General features: G+C 36.2%; 2 protein-coding genes across 7 annotated transcripts in view; one reads left to right on the forward strand and one right to left on the reverse strand.

Annotated features, from left to right (window-relative positions):
• The window catches only part of tmem65 (transmembrane protein 65), a 28,324-nt gene extending 15,922 nt beyond the window's left edge, over positions 1-12,402 (forward strand). Inside the window, exons 2-7 of the mRNA XM_044139311.1 lie at positions 2,600-2,644; positions 4,270-4,337; positions 4,447-4,501; positions 7,358-7,400; positions 7,986-8,091; positions 9,446-12,402. Of these exons, the coding sequence (XP_043995246.1) occupies positions 2,600-2,644; positions 4,270-4,337; positions 4,447-4,501; positions 7,358-7,400; positions 7,986-8,091; positions 9,446-9,577 (449 nt within the window). The 3' untranslated portion in view covers positions 9,578-12,402. The remainder of the gene's footprint in view (positions 1-2,599; positions 2,645-4,269; positions 4,338-4,446; positions 4,502-7,357; positions 7,401-7,985; positions 8,092-9,445) is intronic.
• A 1,565-nt stretch (positions 12,403-13,967) lies between these two features.
• LOC122844126 (protein MTSS 1-like) overlaps positions 13,968-19,878 on the reverse strand; it is a 52,123-nt gene continuing 46,212 nt past the window's right edge. For all 6 annotated transcript variants that reach the window (XM_044139314.1, XM_044139312.1, XM_044139315.1 and 3 more), the window contains 3 exons: positions 19,127-19,294; positions 18,880-19,036; positions 13,968-18,414 (listed from right to left, as the gene is read on the reverse strand). In XM_044139314.1, coding sequence (XP_043995249.1) covers positions 17,771-18,414; positions 18,880-19,036; positions 19,127-19,294 — 969 coding nt within the window. In that variant the 3' untranslated portion in view covers positions 13,968-17,770. The remainder of the gene's footprint in view (positions 18,415-18,879; positions 19,037-19,126; positions 19,295-19,878) is intronic.

The following is a 19,878-nucleotide window of genomic DNA, read 5'->3' on the forward strand; positions in this document are numbered from 1 at the left end:
CTGCATTCACATTCTCAATGAGACTTTCTGATGGTATTTCACTCAGCCGTTGTAATTGGCGCCGAGGAGGTCTGTCTGTCATTCCTGCCATGATTCTATTTCTCAGGTCCGTTGCAGCCTCGTTCAGCTCTGTTTCCGTCATTGTGGCTGCATACTCCCTCTCTGGGCGGGGGCTTGTAGTTAAGCCCCGCCCTCTCTGACATCCAGGTTCCTCCTTTTCGCCGTAGCGTTTGTGTTGTACTTCGTCAATCTCAAGCTGTGATAGCAGCTGCCGTTTGCGGATGTTGGAACACTGAGCTACTAGCTGTTTAGCACTTAGTGTGGACTGGGGATGTCGGAGTAACCATTCCTCCCTCAGTCTTTGCATATAGCCCCTCCGATCGGGGCTACTTGAGTAGTAGCATTCCAACAGATCCAAGTTTTCATCTCTTGCCCATTTCCGCTTCGTTGTCCGCCTCGTTGTTCCAGTAGGTGCTCTGGTTCCCCAGCACCTGACGCAGACCTTGTTTGGCCGGGCGACGTCTGAGCCGGCATGTTTCCTTGCTTCTTTGTGTCTCTCATGTTATGAGGTAGGCTGTAGCTCAAGGATCTTGCCTAAGGACCCAGACAGGATAGCGCCCTTTTTCCGGTTTCGACCTGGATTGAACCCGGGTCGAGAGGTGAAAAACCGCTGACCTATCGCTCGAGCTAGCCTGCCCGCGATTCTGTATAGATATAGATATATATATATATATATATATATATATATATATATATATATATATATATATATATATATATATATATATATATATAAACATATAGATAGATATTTATATTTTAAGACACTGTATTCTAATTCATATATGTAATCGCATCTAAAAGACTTTCCAAATTAAATGTATTTTGTGTTTACATGTAAAGAGTTTTGGAAACAAGTGAAATTGAAATTCTTAAAGAACATAACTTTCTGATGGGACTTCCTAGGCTACAGTCGGTTTTGGAGAGTTGATGCAATGTTTTCGTTGATTACCTTAATTCTAATGGCATGAACAGAAATTTTTGCATGCTAGTGATATTTTGAGTCTGTTGGACTTTCACTTCCCTAGGGAAACATTGTGGGAGCTTATTTTTGGCGGCCAAGATCTTAAAGCTCAAAGAAAAGGTGGGACGTTGTGACAAAGAAAAGAGAAACTGAAAGAAAAGACTTGAAAGAATATGGGGTAAATTATCGTTTGCAGCACTAAGCAGTGGTGTTGTGTTGTGAAGATCTGACCCTTACCCTGTTTTTTGTCACATTTTTACTTCAGAAAAACTTGAGGCTTATTTTCTCATCTAAATATGTAGATATTAGCTTTGCAAAAAGCAATTAAAAATTAATTTTATGGTTTCATTTTAAATACTTCATCTTTAGGTAATACAATCTCACCAAATACCAGTATATCAGTTTAAGTCAGTTTTGTTTATTAATCCAGAAATATTTTCAGTCGCCCATTGTAAATAGTATTTTTGAACAGCATGTGAATTTTTTGTGAGCTCACCTGCCAATTTGAAAGCTTACATTGTTTCTGTCCAGCCACACTGACAGGGTGGTTTCAAACTCACCAACGTTTTCTATATTTACTTGTTGAGAGTCTTGAGACAGCTGCAGCTGCTTCCTAATGCTGCTGACAGATGATTTTTTTTAAAGGAATGGAAAAGAGGAACTTTGTGCCCAAAGAACGGTGTGGGGCCAGATTTAATATTTTAATTGTGTAAATATTTTGAAATGACTCAAAAAGGCTTTTATTTCTTAACCTCTTTTTATTTGATCATTTTATGTTTCTACTTATTTGGAAAAAAAAAAAAGAGAAAAAAAATGTGGCCAATTTTTTCTTTAACGAAACCTTGTCCTTTGAATAGAGCTGTGTTATTATATCTTCTGTGTTGGTTGTTGTTTCTTGACTTGTGCCTCATTAATTCATCAACACAACCTTCTCCCAGTCTGAACTCTTAGCCTAACTCTGCTTTATTTTCCCAAAACGTGGTGAAACATATGAAGAGTATGAACTCTTAGCGGTCTTAAAGTGATGATCTTAGCAGATTATTCTGCACCTTTCAATGACTTTTCTTTATAATTGGTGTTTCTCGCAGTCTGACACATTTCTGATGAGTCAGTTCAGTGACGCCGCACAATGAATTATCCAAGAGTTTAACCATTTACAGTTTTTCTCTGATTTTTTATATAAAAAATGCTTGAGTCACATTTTAGTTTAACTTTTCAAGTGACATGAATGTTTGTATCATTTGTTTTCTATCATAAAAAATAAGTGTTGTCATTGGTGTTAAAATTTAACTGAATCATTTTTTTATTTCGGAGACACATTCCCATGGAGACCATACTATTTTTAGATTATAACTCCTGATCTAAAGCAGAATATCCTACAGATCAGCTTTAATGGTGAGGCTAAGCAGTGACTTCTGTTGAGTAGCACTGCAAAGAGTTAGTGGAAAGCATTGGTGGAGGATGTTCATTTTCAAACAGATGAGTCGACTATTATGTGCAAACTGTGTCTGTGTTGCAGCAGCAACCGCAGCAATTAATGAGAGAACTTCTGATGTTTCCTTTTTTTCATCTCAGAGACTCTGGAGCCGTCACCGCCGACTGCAGCCCAGATCAGATATGGTGAGGAATGAAGTCTACCACACACACACACACGCACACACACACGCACAAACACACGCACACCTACACGCCTACTTACACACAGAGCCTGCTTGGTCCGCGCATCTTACAAGAATAAAAAAACTCACATATTGTCATTTAGTCATTAGTGTTTCCATGATGTCCACAGTTCAGCCTGGATGATTTCTTACAATCTTAGTAGTTTGTGTCTCATAAAAAATTACTGTGTTTATAAAGCAAATGAAAGCAGTTTTCCATCTTTGAATAAGAACCTTAGTTCAATAAATGTCCTCAATCAGACAAACTGCCATGAGAGAATTGAAGGACAGGAATGGACCAAAATGTTAATTACCTGCTTCAGTTGAGTTGAAGGCAGAAATATTAATGTTTAAAGTCCATTTTTACATTCATCAAGGTTTTCAAGGCATTTTAAAACATAACAAAAATGTGAAAGTATAGGTAACCATAGATAAGTGGGTGTACTAATATCTCATCATGTTCAAAATTAAATTAATTCCCTGCATAGGCAAGAAATTACTGGTACTAAAATCTTTTACAATTAAATGTGCATTCAAAAAAGTTGGAGTTACTGGTTTTTATAATCTAAAAGCAAGTAGGCGTGAATACTGCTTATTTTGAAGCAGAGTCAGAATGTGACCACACATTTTAGACCCTCAAGTTTATTTGCTGCAGTGCCAGTCTGACGCTGGTAAGGAACAAACTTCACCAGCGTTAGACACACACACTTAAACACACGCGCAGAGGGAGTAAAAGGCATTTTTCTCCATGTACTTTGAAAAGTCTGCAAACTACCTTAATTGATATTGATAAATGTATGGCCTGGGGCAAGACAGGTTATCTCATCATGTGTTCAAACCAATCCTTGTGAGTTTGTTTTTTCACATCATTTGGTATAAAACATGTTTTCTCCATGGTATAGAACATGTTTTATGAATACACCTCTGTGTGTTGTGTCAAAGAAACCTTGTGTAAACTGAACTGAAATGTATTCATTAATACTATAGTTGGTCCAAAAGGAAATGCATGCATTTACTAAAACAGAAAGGAGAACTGAGTCAAGATAAGAAACATAAAGAAGATATTGATCTTGCCAGAATTATAATCATTGCCTAAGTAAAATTTATGCCAGAAAAATGCATTCTTGTCACAGCAGTAGAACATGTTGGATTTTGATCAACCAGAAAATTCTAGAAACTGTTAGACCCTCAACAGTCAATATCCCTCAGCATCGTTTTATGATGTGTTAATGGTCACAACAGTATGTTCAGGTTGTTCAAGTTTCAGAAATAACCTTTTTAATGTTGATCTACTTCATTTTTATGCAGAACCTCAAAACTAATTTAATATAATTTCTTGTATTTCTGAAGATTTAATTTTAGGCCCCCTTTCCCTTTTGGTTCCAAACCCCATTTAGTTAACTTTTAGAACATTTAGAACATTTTTTGAACAAAGCAGAATAACTAGGGGGAAGCTCATGATTGTATTTGGTTGCTACATGAGTCACACAACCACATTTCCATGCATATGAAGTCAATACAATCCACTGGTTGAGACTTAAAGATGGCTCATCTCTTCCTCTTTTTCTTCCTCTTGTTGGTTTTTAGTTTTATTCCACAACGCTGTCCCCTTTATCGGGTTTGGTTTCCTGGATAACGCCATCATGATTGCAGCAGTAAGTAAAGTTTTAAGAATTATTCTTTCACCATTAGTGACAGTGTTATGTTTAGGCGGGAACAGTTACTCAGGAGGAATATTCAACCTCATTCTGTTGTGTTCTTTAGGGAACGCAGATTGAACTCTCCATCGGAGTCACTCTGGGGATCTCCACCATGGCTGGTAAGAACAGATCAAACAGCCTGCAGTAAAGTCTCATTATTATTTAAATTGACTCCTTATCTTACTGGTTGGCTCCTGGTGTCTTTTAGTAGTTGATCATTAGAGACCATTGACAGTAGATAATTATAAGTCATTTATTTAGCAAAATTCAAATCAGTCTCCCATCTTTTTATGCACAAGGTATTTTTTTTTTCATTAATGCCCTGCTATTTATAGCCAAGTGTTAGAAAAAGGCATTTGGGAGGTTAATGTTAAAACAAATCTAGATGCCCAATATGTTCTTATCTAGGGCGGGCGATATTGTCAAAAAATATCATAATATAATAAAAAGAAAAATGTCAATGTAAACTCAGAAATTGTGAATTATTGTTTTTCTTGTTGAATATTTTATATAAGTGAGTTTCGCAAATGAATAGAAACAGCTCTGTGCCAGTATTTCCAGTATTTCCCAGTATGGCTTAGTTCTGAGCTACTAAAAAATTATATGGATTTCTTTTTTTATAGAAAATAATATTTAATAAGCTAATAAGTTTCTCACCTAGGTGGTTTTTCTAGATAGGGGAGGAAGCAAGCATCAATCTATAGACTTTACAAAATAAGAGCCTTTCTTATTTCTTGTTTAACCTGCTGCCCTAAAGGAGGTGTTACAGATGCACCAAAACAAATTCAAAATCAGCTTCTTCTCAAAAACAACTAACCTTGCTTTTGACCTCTCACATGCATTAATTATATGGTGGTTGTATGTGTATGTGAGTATATGTAAATGTAACTGATTTAATAATGTAAATATCAGCAAATTTATGTTTATAATGTATATTTTTCCTAAATTGTTTGCACTAAAAAGCTAGAAAATGCAAAAATAACTTGAAAGACGAGCTGTTTGTGTTCTCCTTTTGAACCAGACTGTTAAAAAGTTGCCTTCTAGTACGCTGTTATTTATCCTGCAGGATTTTATTATTCCTCAGAACTAGTTTAATCTCTTTCTCACACAATCTAGGCAGTCGCCTTGCCAAATACCGAGCTTCCTAGATGAGGTGAACATAATATCAGGTATAAAAGAAAAAAAAATGTCAGAACTTAAAAACCCTGCAGTCACTGCTTTAATCTAAACTGGAGTTTTTGAAGTAAATTTCATGGCCAGAACCAGAGCCTCAATTTTCCATCCCAGCTGGCACAGAAAATCTTTGTTGCCAATATAGCTCAGGTGATGTCACCAGTAATCTAAATTTGCCCTGAAATGTTTTTATGTCCCCTGATTTTGTTGCATTTTATTGCCACCCAGCTGATCGTCATCGTGGTGCCATTTCTAGGTCTCGGTTTGGGTCTTTATTATGCTGTGAAAATCATAAAAGCGCTGGAGCTACCCTTCTCCCTCTCTCCACTGCTAGATTGCCCCGTTTCCATGGTTACTTGGCTCCTAATACCTCTGCAAAGTGCAAATCAGAGCCTTAAGACTGAAGATCTGGGCTTCAGATCAAATGCTCATCTACGTTGCCTTCATCCATGCAGAACCTGCTTTTATATTTGTTTTGTCATCTCCCAGCCGGTCGAGCGATCGGCTTTCTTATTCAATCTGGAAAGAGACGGTTCCAGGTTTATGTCAGCGACTCGTGATTCTCCACCCGTTTCTCCACTGTGGCCATAACGCCGGTGAAACGAGGTGAGACAGGATTGCCTTCTCCCCTCCGCACCATCGGGAAGTTTTCTCTTTGAAGGGAATTCACATTGAAGTCATCCATCTGGACATTTAAATCCTGCAGGGATGTCACTGCCTTTAACTTTAAATCATTGTGGACTTTAATGCCTCCAGAAATTTATTGAAGACAAACCAAATATACTTCTCACCCTTGCAGTTTGATAAGCAAATGTAAACTCAGCCATATTCTCATCCACCCATTGTGAAAATGCAACCTGGTGTTAATTATTCATAGCTGTTGTGTTTTGTCGATGTTGTACGTTAAGGAGAAATGTTTGAAAGCTGACAGTTAAACCTCAGGAACACAGGAAGAAGCAAAGTAACTTTCCAAAAGTGCTACTTGATCTATAAAACTCACCTTTTCTCACCCTAAAACACTTTAAGCTTCCATTTTACTGCCATGATTTAGATTGTTTTTTTATTCATTGGGATATTCCAAGCTGTTTATGACCAGTATAGCACAAACAATTCAGAATATATTAAGTTTATCCTGTAAAGCGGTTCTCTGAACATGGATAAAGACTCGGGATTAGGCTAATTTCTCTGGTAAGATTTTAATCACCTGTTGACCGTGTCTGTGTGGCGGTTGATCCAGGTGAGGGCTTCAGGTGCAGCAGGGGAGGTGAGACTTATTTCCTCCAGCTTATCTCAGGAGCTCCTTTGGAATTTTCAGGCTTAGAGTTGCTTTAATCTGTTAGGCTGCTGTTAGATGATGGGAAAAATAATGTGTCAACTAAGCAGAGTTTTTCTTAATTTAACGACTAACAGATCCAAAATGATCTTGGACACAATCTATGTACCTGAAAGATAATTTCCTTCATAGATTTGAGTTTCCAACCCGTTTTTAATAAATTAAAAACTGATTACTGACGGATTTCTGACTTTATTAAACTTCTGCTGCTTCTTGCAACAGAAAAATTGGAGTTACTAGAGAGGTTGACATTTGATGTTGATTTCCTTCTGTACTAAATCTGAAATAATCCTCACTTGTAATGTTTTTTGGATAAAATGGTCTAAACAGTGTCATTAATTATTCACTAGGTTGGTGCAGAAATATTGCAGAATTCCACATGAAGTTTAATGTTTTTTTTTTTTTCCTGAGTGTTTTTATCTCCCATAGAAATCAGCAGCAATCAAAGCGTTTCTCTTTCTTTGTGCAGCCGCTGCTCTGGGGAACCTGGTTTCAGATCTGGCAGGTCTTGGGTAAGCAGCATTCCAACATCCTCCAAAGACTCCTGTTAATTTAGAAATGGATGTCATATTTTATGAAGTTTAGAGAAGGCTGAAGCAGTTCAAGTTTATAGTGGCTCTAAATTATTGAGCTGTGTTATGTTTTTCCTTTTGTGGTATGCTAATAGTTTTTAAATTAAAAAGTCAAGTAGATCTTCTAAACTAAATATGATTCTAGGTTTTCATTCATGGATAATTGCTCATTAGAGTTGAGCTTGTTTTGTTACACTCCTAAAAACAATTATTCCCTTCAAATTACAATTGTATTCACAAATGTTGTTTTGTCATTAGGCTTTGAATTTAGAGGCTCATTTGTCTTAATGTCTAGACAGGAGTTGTAAACTGAAAAGTAATATGTTAATTTCCTCCTTTGGTATTTTGTATAACTTTTGAATAATTCCACATTCGTTTTATGTTTGTTTTTTTCTTGGCTGTCAGAAATGTGATTTTGTTGGAAATGATTATTTTATGAAATTTTATTTGTATAACACCTTTCAGCAACAAGGCATTTCAAAGTGCTTTACCTCATAAAAACACATGTAACATGTGTGTTTGCAGTCTGGCAGGTTATGTGGAGGCTCTGGCTTCCAGACTGGGGATGCAAGTTCCTGATCTGACACCCCAGCAGGCGGATATGTGGCAGACCAGGCTCAGCTCTCACATGGTAAGATGACTCAAAATCTTCATGTTTTTATTGCTTTGCCATCTCTCAGCAGAGAAGATCTGGGAAAATCTCTAAGTCAAACCAGATGTACACTGTTTGTATAAACCTCTCAGCAACTGAAAAGGTCATTTTTGATACTGTTAAAAGGAACAAAATGTAAATAAGATAAGTTTATGTCCAATATTTACACTTAAAGGCTTTTCAGGACTATGGATTATGATAGTAGTAATTTCCATACTCAAGTTGCATTAGTTTTGAAAAATCCTGATAGCATAGTGAAAGAAAAGCTGGCTGGTCCTCCTGTATCCTTGTGATAGATGCTAAATAAAAGAAAAAACTTATTTGGCTCTACCCTGAACAGTTTTAGTATTTTATATCTGCAAGCTGTGCAGTTCATCTATTAAACATAGATCAATGCTCAATAAATTACAACAAGTCAGTCTGACAAGTCAGATTAAAACCTTTTTTTTTTCATTTTTAAAATAATCTGTAAGCAGTTTTTTAACATACTTCATTAGCTTTAAGTGGAAAATTATTATAATTAACAGAAATAAAGGTTTTCAAACATATGTATGGAATTAATCTACATAGTGTTTCACTTGGTGACAAAGGTCCGGAAATAAATGGACTTTTCAATAATATTCAAATTAATTGAGTGAGTCTGTAGAGGCAGTGAGTGGAAGCAACTTAAAGTCTCACTTTTCTAAACAAAATCCAATGAGAGTTTTTACAACTAAGAGTTTATCTCTATTTTACTTATGTAATTGCTAAAATATTATTACAATGTGATCATCTCTCCCTCTAATCCTGGGTCTCTTGGCTCTTCTACTTTAAGTTATAAATCCATTAAGAATGTTTCTATTAGTAAAAGTTTTTGTTGTCAAAATAATTCAGCTTAATAATTTAGAGTCCCCAATTAGACTGTATGACTTTTACTGTCTGATGGTGCTAGACCGCTCACTCAAAGATAAAAAAAAAAATAAAAAATTAGATATGCAATTAAATCACCTGTCAGTGTAAGATATCCTGGGAATAGAAGACGTATTGGAGGACTAGCCAAAACTAGATGCTGAAAGAAAGGAAATGGGAAATTGGTTATTTGTGGGAAAAAATAAAAAGCAGCATAGCATCCTATTTAGTGCACCCAAATAAGAACAGCAACCTCCAACGGATGCACCACCACTATCCCTCTATGAATAATACATTTCACCTGAGTCACCCTGCTGTATAACTACATTATAACAGTAGTATTATAATTGTGAAACATGTTTAAAATATCAAATCTCACCCAGCATATGAAAGACTTTGGTTTTGTCATTATGTCTAAAATGAACTCCTCCTCTGCTCCCTGCAGGGGAAAGCCATCGGCATCACCATCGGCTGTATTTTGGGAATGTTCCCGCTGCTTTTCTTGAGCGATGATGAGGAGGAGAAGGAGAACAGGGCAAAAGCTCAGCCCCGCAGTGACGCAGCATCACACTCCTAACAATCCACCACATCTCTAACTGGATTCTGCTTCATCTCCACATTACAAAGGATTCCTTTAACAATAGATTCCTTGTCAGGCGACTCAGGTGGCTTTCACAATCTGGCTCCTCTTGAATACAAACACAGCAGTATTACGGAATAATTCTTTTTGATTATTGCCATTTATTTATGTTCAGGAAAGATCAGTCTGCATCATGAGATCCTGTTCCTTATTGATTTTTCTATCAGCTTCTTCAAGATGGATTGTTGGCATTCAAAGAAACACTAAAGCAATTTTTTGGTTCCCTCAATCCACAGTCTGTTACCTAAGACATTTTATTTTAAAGCATCATGTTTATTATGAAACTGATTCAATCCTAGTTGTTTGATCACAGTGTACCTCCTTTATTAAAATAATTTATTAGTGTCAGCATGAATTATCTAAAGTCCCTGGCTTCATTCGATTGTTTTCATTTTAAAATTAATCAGATAAAAGCTAATGATGTCATGATGAATGTTAGGAGGCTAGATTGCAGTTTTTATTTTCATTAGATCCATTACAGAACTTGATTCAGCTGATTTCTATGAAGGAGAACCATAACATCCTTTCCAATTTCAAAAAAAAAAAGGGGAACAAGGTGGAACTACATGAATTTTCTAGTTCGTTTTTTGATAACTGGTTTAGTTGCTGAACAACTCTAGAGGTTGTTTAGTGTGGTTAGCCTTTTTTCTGGATGACCCTGACTTGCAGTTAGCTAACTTCAAGCAGCATAACTGGTAAGCAGCTGACTTCAGGTTAGTTAGCTCAAATAATGAATCAGCTAAGATCAGCTTGTTCTTACAGTTACTCAGTAGAAAGTGGAATAACTAAAAGGTAAACCATTCTGCACAACAAACATTGTAACACTACTATATTTATTATTTTCTTATATCCATGTGCCAAAATCAAAATATCAATAACAATACCAAATATAACCTTAGTATAATCATATTTGTAATAGGAATATTTGCAGCGTTACTGATTTAATTAAAGTAATTAAATCATATATATGTATACTTTTAGATATTTTACTGAAGGTTATTATACCATGTCAATCTCTAAGACCATGACTATGGTTTCACAACGGTCTTACTACATCACTGATTTAGTTTTCAGTTGAGACCTTTGTTGTCTTTTTTGTGACTGGACATTTTTCCAAGCAGATTTCAGGGTTTCTTCAGTCAGATAACAAGCAGTGAAAAACAACAAGTGGAGGAGGGGCAGTGTTTTGTAACTTTACTTTTGCTTCATACAAGGGGGAAAAACTGGTCATTCTTTCTGTCTATTTGGCATCTCATTATCATGACTTTACAATTTAGGGACAGATTTGAAAATGTAACTTTTTTAAAAACAACTCGTTAATCGTCATAACAATAACCAGCACATGTCTGCTGAATTCATGCATCCCCAACAATAAGGAGAGCACATGTGATTTATTTGTCTTTTCCAGTTCCCAGTATGATATTTGTGTTATGCAGTGAGGTGATCTGATTTTATACTTATAAGAAATAAAAATGCAAGAATATTATTTTCATTTTTTTGTTTCTTTTCATATTAATTAAGTGTTTGTCGCTCAAAAAGCACAAAAGCCTCTTGTGAAAGCTGCCTGAGAAGAAGCACTCACCTGGAACCGAGTCTTCCTCTTTCCAATTATTCCTCACAAAGGGAGGATCAACAGCTAAATGTCCTTTGGACTGAAACTGGTCAGTTCTCATTGTCAGTAGGTACCGACTGAAAGCAGAAGATTAACCCATTCTCATGTTTATAATTTTATTCGCCAACTATCATGACCCTTTTTCCACTCCAAATAACTTAATAAAAGCACATTTAGAAAATTTATTTTTGTCATGAATAGACACTTTATACTTTTGAAAAACTTCATCTCAAACACTATTTATTTGTGAAGATGGTAATCGTTACTTCAGTGGCAAACTCGTAATAGCCACTGTAGATGCATATGAAAAGTCTTGTGCAACTTCAACCTTTGATAAAATAAAGATGAAACAGATTTAATGTTGTCTGCTACCTCGAGGAGTAATGTTGTTTCTGCATGAAGAGCTGATGTAGCTGCATATTCTAATTTATACCAGATATGTTTTCCTTTTCAGTTTGATAAGAAAGGATCCTTGGAGGTTTTCTATGGCTTGATATCAGGAAACATTCAGTAGTAGGACACACTTAGAGACTGAAGTTTTTTTTCTTTTTTCTGTTTTTAAGGTTGTTTTGTATCAGCTTCTTTTCTTTTGTGTTCGTCTCCTTTCTTTCCTACATGCGCTCAACTTGAGACCCACCATCTGTGTATTTTAGCTCTTTGGAAGTGATCACAGAGGAAGCTCCAGATGGTTGAGATTTTTATTTCCAAAACCGTTCATGCAATGAAAAAAAAAAACAGCACAGAGATTTCTACATCTCCCCTTTTGTTTCTGTCTGTTTTTTTGATGTCTTGTATAACACATCAGCAGAACTTCAAGGTGCTAATAGACAAAACTGAAAACATGTTTTTCATTCTTTGTTTTCATGTTCTGTTTTAAAAACTAATTTTTTAAAACAGAATTGATTTAATTTGTCTGAGGAACAAATTTGGAGGTGAAAGCCAAACTAATCATAGCTTTAATAGCTCAAAAACCTTTTTGATCTAATTTATTGAAATGCACCTGAAAGAAAAGACACATGTTAAGTGACGTAAGTGGAAAAAATCCCTTTTCATTAAATTAATATAGTTGATTGTGGAATAGTTGGTGTGAACTACTCTTTAGTTTATGCAGATGTTTTTTTTTTTTTTTTTGATGCAGGCATGCAACAAAGAACAAGAGCTCCAGCCTAAGTTATTGTAACAGATTTACAATGATTGATTCTATTCTGACCTGGAGAGAAGCTGATTTGGTTGTTAAAACGTGTTGTAATTAGAAAATCAATTATATGAGCATAGGGTTCAGAACATTTTTAGTTCACTGAGACTTTTAAAAATCTGCTCGACTGTTATGTAAGGAAGTGTGAGGAGCTGAGAGACATCTTAAATTGATCCACTGGATCACACATTGCTCAATCTTTATGTGTTCTTTTAGGCTCTGCTAACATTTAATGTATATTACAATTTTTGGAAAGTTGAATCTTACCAAATATGTAAGCTCGAATATGTTATTTCTAATTGCATCTACTTTATTGAACAGATTATGTATTATTAGAATGATGAGCACAAATTGTGTGACTAAGAGACTTAAATGCTAAAAGAAACGCTGATCTGAGCATGAAAGCAGCTGCAGGAGTTAAAACAAGGAGGGAGATTACTTTGTTTCCTGCCTGCCTTGTTCAGTGGAAGATTTGTTGTGAAGGATAATGAGTAATTTATTGTTTGTTCAGGTTTTGTATTAAATTGTTAGAAGTTGGGACTAAAATAAGTAGTGAGCCGTTTGTCAGCATGAGCAACCTGATTTGTTTCCTTTTGCATCAAGTTTATGTTATGCTTGCTTGTTTTTTAATAATATAAATACAATATTTGGTTGATTTTTATTGAATAAATAAAAAATGTTTGAGGTGTATGAATTATAAATATTCTTTTGTCAAAGGAATGCAATGTTGTGCTGCCATCTTGTGGTCAGTCTGGAACAGCAGCTGCCACGCACTTAAATATGTTTGTACTATAAAAACTACTGTCTACACAGCGTTTTTGCAGAATTGTGTGCAACAAAGTAATATAATAAATATGAGAATGTTTACTCGTTGGTCTGCAGGTGTCACTGTACTTAAATCTCTTCTCTGTTTATGCTTGAAGTGCCCTGGAGCAAGGCAGAGACGGCCAGCTGCTGAGAAAAACTTCCATTCAGAAGTAAAAGTCTTACTCAAAGTAAATATAAAATCTAAGCTACTTTTACACATTTAGAAAATTTTTAATTTTTCTTTTTGCTTGATAATAAATACATAAATTTTAACTTGTCAGATCTCTGACTTATATTCTATAAGTTTTGTAACAGGTTGCTTCAAGATACTCTGCATAAAACATTTTTTCCATGCATTTAGAAATGAATGAAGAGATAAAGTAGAGGATTATTAACTACTCCAACATAAGCTGGTTCAGTGTTTTGCACCCTACAGTTAAAGCAAATCAACCATTGCTTTATTACAGTAGTGTATAATAATTACATTTTTGGTTATTCATGTTTTTGTTTTGGGTTTATCATTCATACAAAATGACAAACTGAAAATATTATCTTAAATATATTTGTTTTTTTATCCTAATATAGGAACACAAGACTACCTGACTAACTTTCTGCATTAACAATGTAACAAATGTTTAGATTTTATAAATTAAAGCCCTCCTAAACCTGTCTGTTGAATTAGCTCAATTGAAAGAAGAAAAACACATTGCAACATATCCAGCTTTACTCTTTATTATGTTAAAAGCCCGTGGGGAATTTATTCATCTGAGTTAACGGTAGAAAAATTTACATTCGTGTGACAACTGAATGAAATAACTGGAATAAGAAAATCAGATATTCAAAAACTTACCAAAGAGAGAAAAAACAAGCATGTCTCATCCAACATTGTTAGCATTAGTAAGGATATGATTGTGGACATTTGAAGTAATTTCAGTTTAACTTGTATGGAGGTAGGTTTGACAAATAGGCTAGGAGTTTAGTACTTATATCCCAGAGTAGGTTTTTTTTTTTTTACTTTTAAACTGTTAGCAAGTCTTAACAGAATGTTTACTTTCTTGATTTAATGGTAGCATCTGTTTTGTTAGGAATCTGTTCTTCTTGATGTCAATTTTTACTGCTATCACTGAGTGCTTAAATTTCAAATTTATAGTAGAAAAATAAAAAAAATAAAAAATGTAAGCCAAAAAGAAAAAAACTCAAACAAGAATTCTAAGACTTTTATCAAATATTTTCTTAGCATCTATCTCTTCACACATAACCCACCTCCAAACCACAAAATCAATGTTCCCAAGACGGCATGCTTGTCTTACTGTTCAAAGGTTTTAGTCAAATCAACTGAAATGTTCTAATTGTGTACAATTAGAACATTTATATAAATGTACAAATGCCAGAATGTACAGCAGGTAGCCCACAATAAGCCTATAATAAATCTAAAATAAAAATTTTACTGGGGAAAACGATAACTTTACAGTCAAAAAACTAATCAGTTGAAAATAAATAGCTGGAACAATTTATCAATGGAGTGATTGCAAAGCTTCACAGAGGAGCACCTGAAGTAAGAAAAGCATACAAAACCTAAATTCAGAGGATTATTCAGCATACACTGTAAAAAAATTTGGCAGCTTGTGTTAAAGGCCAAATGTTAAAGGGTTTTAAGGAGACACTGACGGAAATGGCATGTAAACACGCCGAGCACAGGACAAAAATGGTTGTAGATCCAACTTGAGTTAAACTTTAAATAACATTTCTGACAGAACACACTGAGGAACGGTGCAGATAATCAAGCAGAATATTTTAACGCTACAACTGGAGGTAACTCCTAATACTCGTCTAATCCTCAGTAGGAAAATCACCCACTGTTGGTTGGTCACAGGCTCAAACATTCAGCTTCATTCGCTTGGTATCGCATCAGCTACACAACTGTTTTTGTAAACCTGGAGTGGGAAACAGGACAGGCTTGAGTTCTCAGACACAGCAGTCACAAGAAATATGACACATTTGTGATTCATATGGAACATTACAGGGTGGAATAGAAAATGGGGTCCTTTAGAGTGATGCTAAGGGGAGGAGTTCTAGTGGAAAATTATGAACCAAAAAAAGGCATGAATTATCATGCATATTAACTATCTATATAGGTTTCATATACTGTAAAAGTACAGCTGGTAATTTAGAAATGTAAATGCATATACAGTATATATATTTAAAAGAATAAATAATTTAAATGTGTGAAGATGCCACTTTATAGCAGTTTCTGGCAGCACAAGGAGGTTTTTGTGTTGTTTACTCACTAATGCCAACCTATAAACCTTTTTGATTATTAAAAATCTAGCAGATAAACATACAGTTAGAAGGAAAAATTGGGTGAGACTGAATCTTTACTTTCAAAATGAGATTTTAAGACAGGACAATTTAACCGTTGTGTCTCAGTGGTGGAAATGTAAGAGTTGAAGGAATTAGAAACCCAATAAATCCACAGCAGTTCCCCCAATGCATGACACCTCTGAAGTACTTGTGCCGTATCGCTTAGTCGAAATCAGGCACTAGAGAAGCACTTTTTTGATTTCTCTAACTTTTTGTTCTTACCCTCCTCACCGTGTATGTTGGCAAGTTAGATTTGTCACAGTTCTAGTTATTTTCTTTATTGCTCTGACTGTAGGTATGGGCAAAGTTAGGCAAGTATCTATTTTTATGAGACTCTCTTTCTGACTGTATGTCAACATACATCTGCCTTACCCAAATGGCATTTCTCTGGCTGGGGAATGGGCCTCTGATATGTCCTGTTTATACCCAACAGAACCAGGAAGTCTTGGATTAATAATTAAAATTTCCTAAAAACATTGATCAACATAAAAAAGTATAAATCTAAAAAACCTCCATAACATCCATTTTCAAAAGAATTTTTAGTGTTTCCGATAATTAGGACAGTGGCAATTTTGTAAATTACAATTTCTTAATGCAAGGTTTTTCATCCACTAAATAATTGCAAAAAAAATAATAATAATTTGTTTGATTTTCCAATCTACTAAAGCTTTCTTTGAAAGGCTTTCAGCACATTGTCACCAAGTTTAAAACTAAACTAAAATAACATTTTAATGCAATTAAAATTTTTTATGATTGTCCCCAGAAAATCTCTATTTCAAATCCTCACATATTTATATGATTTGCTTTAATACTCTGTTTACTGTAGCACGCTACTAAACTTTAAAGTCTGACTAAATAATGTTTTTACTAAAATATTTTCCACTACTGCTTACACCAGTGCCAGCTAATATCAGCACAAAGGCTTCACCACAACAGACCAATACAATTTACTCCAATTACCAGAGAAAGGCCGCAACAGCCTCTAGTAGTGCTACGTATGCTAACACATACAGTAACGTTGGCACATAAAGTTTTACAGTTTGCAGTAATTCATCACTAACTGTTGCAGTTTTTTAATTTGTCTGAATTATTCAAAGTGCTTTACAGAAAAAAAATCTTTAAAACAAAAGTTAAACCTAGATTGCAAAAAATAAATATTTAACAGTACCTAATTTTTTTTCTTAATTTTAAGTTTACAGGCATGGATTGGTTTACTCAGGTAAAGCAGATTTAGCCTACTGAACTGCAATCAATGCTGGGATTTATTTCACTTTAAAATCTAAAAATGACTTAAATTGTAACATCATGCAGGGCAGTCTACTGTTTAACTGTAGCATTAAACCATTTGTAGTGAAGGATTTCACTCTATTTGCTACCCTACATATACAAAACAGAAAACCGGTTACACAAAACTGGTATCATTTCAGGTACATGGAAATTATTTTGGGGTGTTTTGGCACATTAATTTGAAAAAGGGTAACTATGAGGATGTGAAATGAGCTAAGAACAAAAGAAATTTGAATATTTACATACACAGAATCAGTCAATCTTTTGAAATTGCTCAGTTGCTCAGAATCTTTCTATTTAATCTTCATCTCTTTCCATTTCATTTAAGCATTTTCCTCTACCAGAAAGACTTTATCCAACTCTCTCAAAATCCACAAGTAAACCATTTCCCTTCTTTTACATCTTGAAGTTGCCCTGATGGAAAAATCTCAGATCAGTGACCATTGTAGTAATCCCTTACAGGATATTTCACTGGTCAAATGCAACTAAGACTCCTAAAATGGTCTTTCTATACCTCCTGCTTGATTCTGATCAAACTTTCCCTAATTTAAAACAAGTGTTGGAGTTCTCAGCATGTATGCTTGTTTGTAAAATGGAATAAGACCAACTTTCCTTGTTTTTTAGCGGATTGTCCTCTTTGTGAAACCATGTACAGCAAAGCAGACTCGTCCAAGGTGCCAATGGTCAAAGTTTCTTGTTTCCATTATTTCCTTACACTCAAACTGATCTTCGGTCAGTCTCAGGGCAACTTCCAACTATTTTGGCACAATTTCAGGTTGTAACTCTTACTCACTACAGCCATTTTCTGTCCTTTCAAGACAATATTGTGAAAGTGACAGATTGTGTAGTCCAGTTGACCCTGGTGGTTTCATTGAATAATGGGAGCCGATCGGTCATTGGACATCGTCTTCTTGAGTTTAACACCTCGCCGGATAGTCACCAGAAAGTCCTCCATCTCGCAGTACTCCGTCTCCTCCAGAAGCTCAGGGAGAGGCCGGCGTTCCCATTCTGTCAGCCGACCGCCCGGCTGAGGCGGTGGGGTAGGAGGATCTGATCCGTCGTCCTGCTGCTGGGTTCCCCAGGCGACAGACTTTGGTGACAGCGGCTCGTTGCTGCTAGGTGACAAAGGGGTGGTTGGGGGGCTTAATGGGGTCCGTGGTGTATTACCATCTTCTGCTCTGCTTGGGAAACCAGGATGTTCAGGCACAGTAGGGGTTTTCACTGGGATCATAGGGGGCTTGATAGGAATGGGACCCAAGTTCAGGCCCCCAGAGGGTCGACGTAAGTTGGGTTTGGATGATGGAGTCCGTCGAATTGTAGCCACCCCAGGGGTAATGATGGCTGAGTGATTAGAAGGCAGACCGGCAGTGGAAGCTGGGCGCTTGGACTGAAACATGCGGCGGTAGGACTGACTGATGTCACTGTTCCTCGGGATAGTTGAGGACTTATCGAAGTCTGACTGATGCTCACCCTCCTGATCAGCACCAACAGAGTAGTAGTCGCAGTCTGACACTGTGGAGAGCAAAGAAACTGCCAAGGTAAGTTTAGCCGGGATAAATGCTTAGCTAAAACTTTTCTCATTAATCAAAAATCTTATCTATAGTACTGCAAAAACACAAAATCTAACCATGTCTAATTTCTAGTACATATCTTGGCACATGTGAAATAAGACAACTCCAACTTACAAGTAACTGTTAAGCAAGATATAGGAGCTTGTTTTAAGTCAATAATTATGTAATATTGATGAAACAGTACTAGCTTCACAAGTAGATTATTTAACTTATAGCAAGACATTTTAATAAGTGAAATAATTTGCCAATGAAACTAATACTTTTTCATCAAGATTAAAAAGATATTGACTAAAAATAAGTTTCTGTCGGTTTGAAAAACAACTCCTGTTTTCTGGAATTTTCCAAGGGTAAAATTATTCCGTAAGTTACTGTCGTATTGTGTCAGTAGCATCATGGGTGCATGCACCTTGTGAGGGGATGGTGTCCTCTGAGCAGCAGGGTGTGTTGGTCTGACTGCTGTAGCCACTGGAGCCCTGCAGCGAGTCCCTACTGGAGCCGTGGATGTCCAGGTGGAGGCCTCGGGCCAGCGCTCTGGCCAGCTCCTCATGAGCCTCCTTCTCCCCCTGGAGTGGAGGCAAGAGATCATCATCAAGGTATGCATCTTTGGCTTTTAAATTCTATCTCTGAATGTATGTTTTTTCCCCTAAACTGACTTTTGAAGACATCACAGTGTGGTTTCCTTTAATCCCCGGTTGGTCCTCAACTGGAGTGGTGACAACAGAGCCTTGGTGGCTGCTGGGATCTGTAGTATCTCTCCTGTCTTTACTCCGCCTCAGAGTGTTAACCATTGGCTGGTCGTACGGACCTGGTTTGGCCCAGTCCTGCACAAGAAGAAAAGTTCAACAACGTATTGTAACATTTGTAGCAAAGATGTGGAAATGCAAATCTGTGTTAATGGGTGCAGTTAAAGTTGCAGTATGTAACTTTTATGAAAAATAGATTTGTGTCAAAATTATCATTATGCCAAGACAGTATTAGATAAGTCTGTGGAAAAAAATAGCTCCTCTGTTTTCTCCCAGCAGTCAGAAACAAAGCATCAGCTCTAATGGGTCTTAGAGCTGTCAATCACTCTTGTGTATGCACCACTCACTGGTGTGCTACAGCTGGTTCACCACAACATAGCATGTCATGAATGCTAAGGCTAGTTAGCATAGCCACCAATGTCAGGTAAACAGTTTTTCTGTAATGGTAAGTTGTTTCTCCACCACTGGCACATTGAGGAGCGCATACATGAGCATGATTGACAGAGCTAAGACTTTCCTCCCAACTCTGATTAGCTGTTTTTGACTAGAAGTGGTGCATTTTTGCAGATGACAACAGCAGCATCGGAAAAAGGATGAAGAGCTAAATTTTTTTCACAGATTATCTGTCTCATACCATACCGCCAGAACATGGTGACAGTTCT

This window comes from Gambusia affinis, linkage group LG14, assembly GCF_019740435.1.
Source record: "Gambusia affinis linkage group LG14, SWU_Gaff_1.0, whole genome shotgun sequence".
Lineage (NCBI taxonomy): Eukaryota > Metazoa > Chordata > Actinopteri > Cyprinodontiformes > Poeciliidae > Gambusia > Gambusia affinis.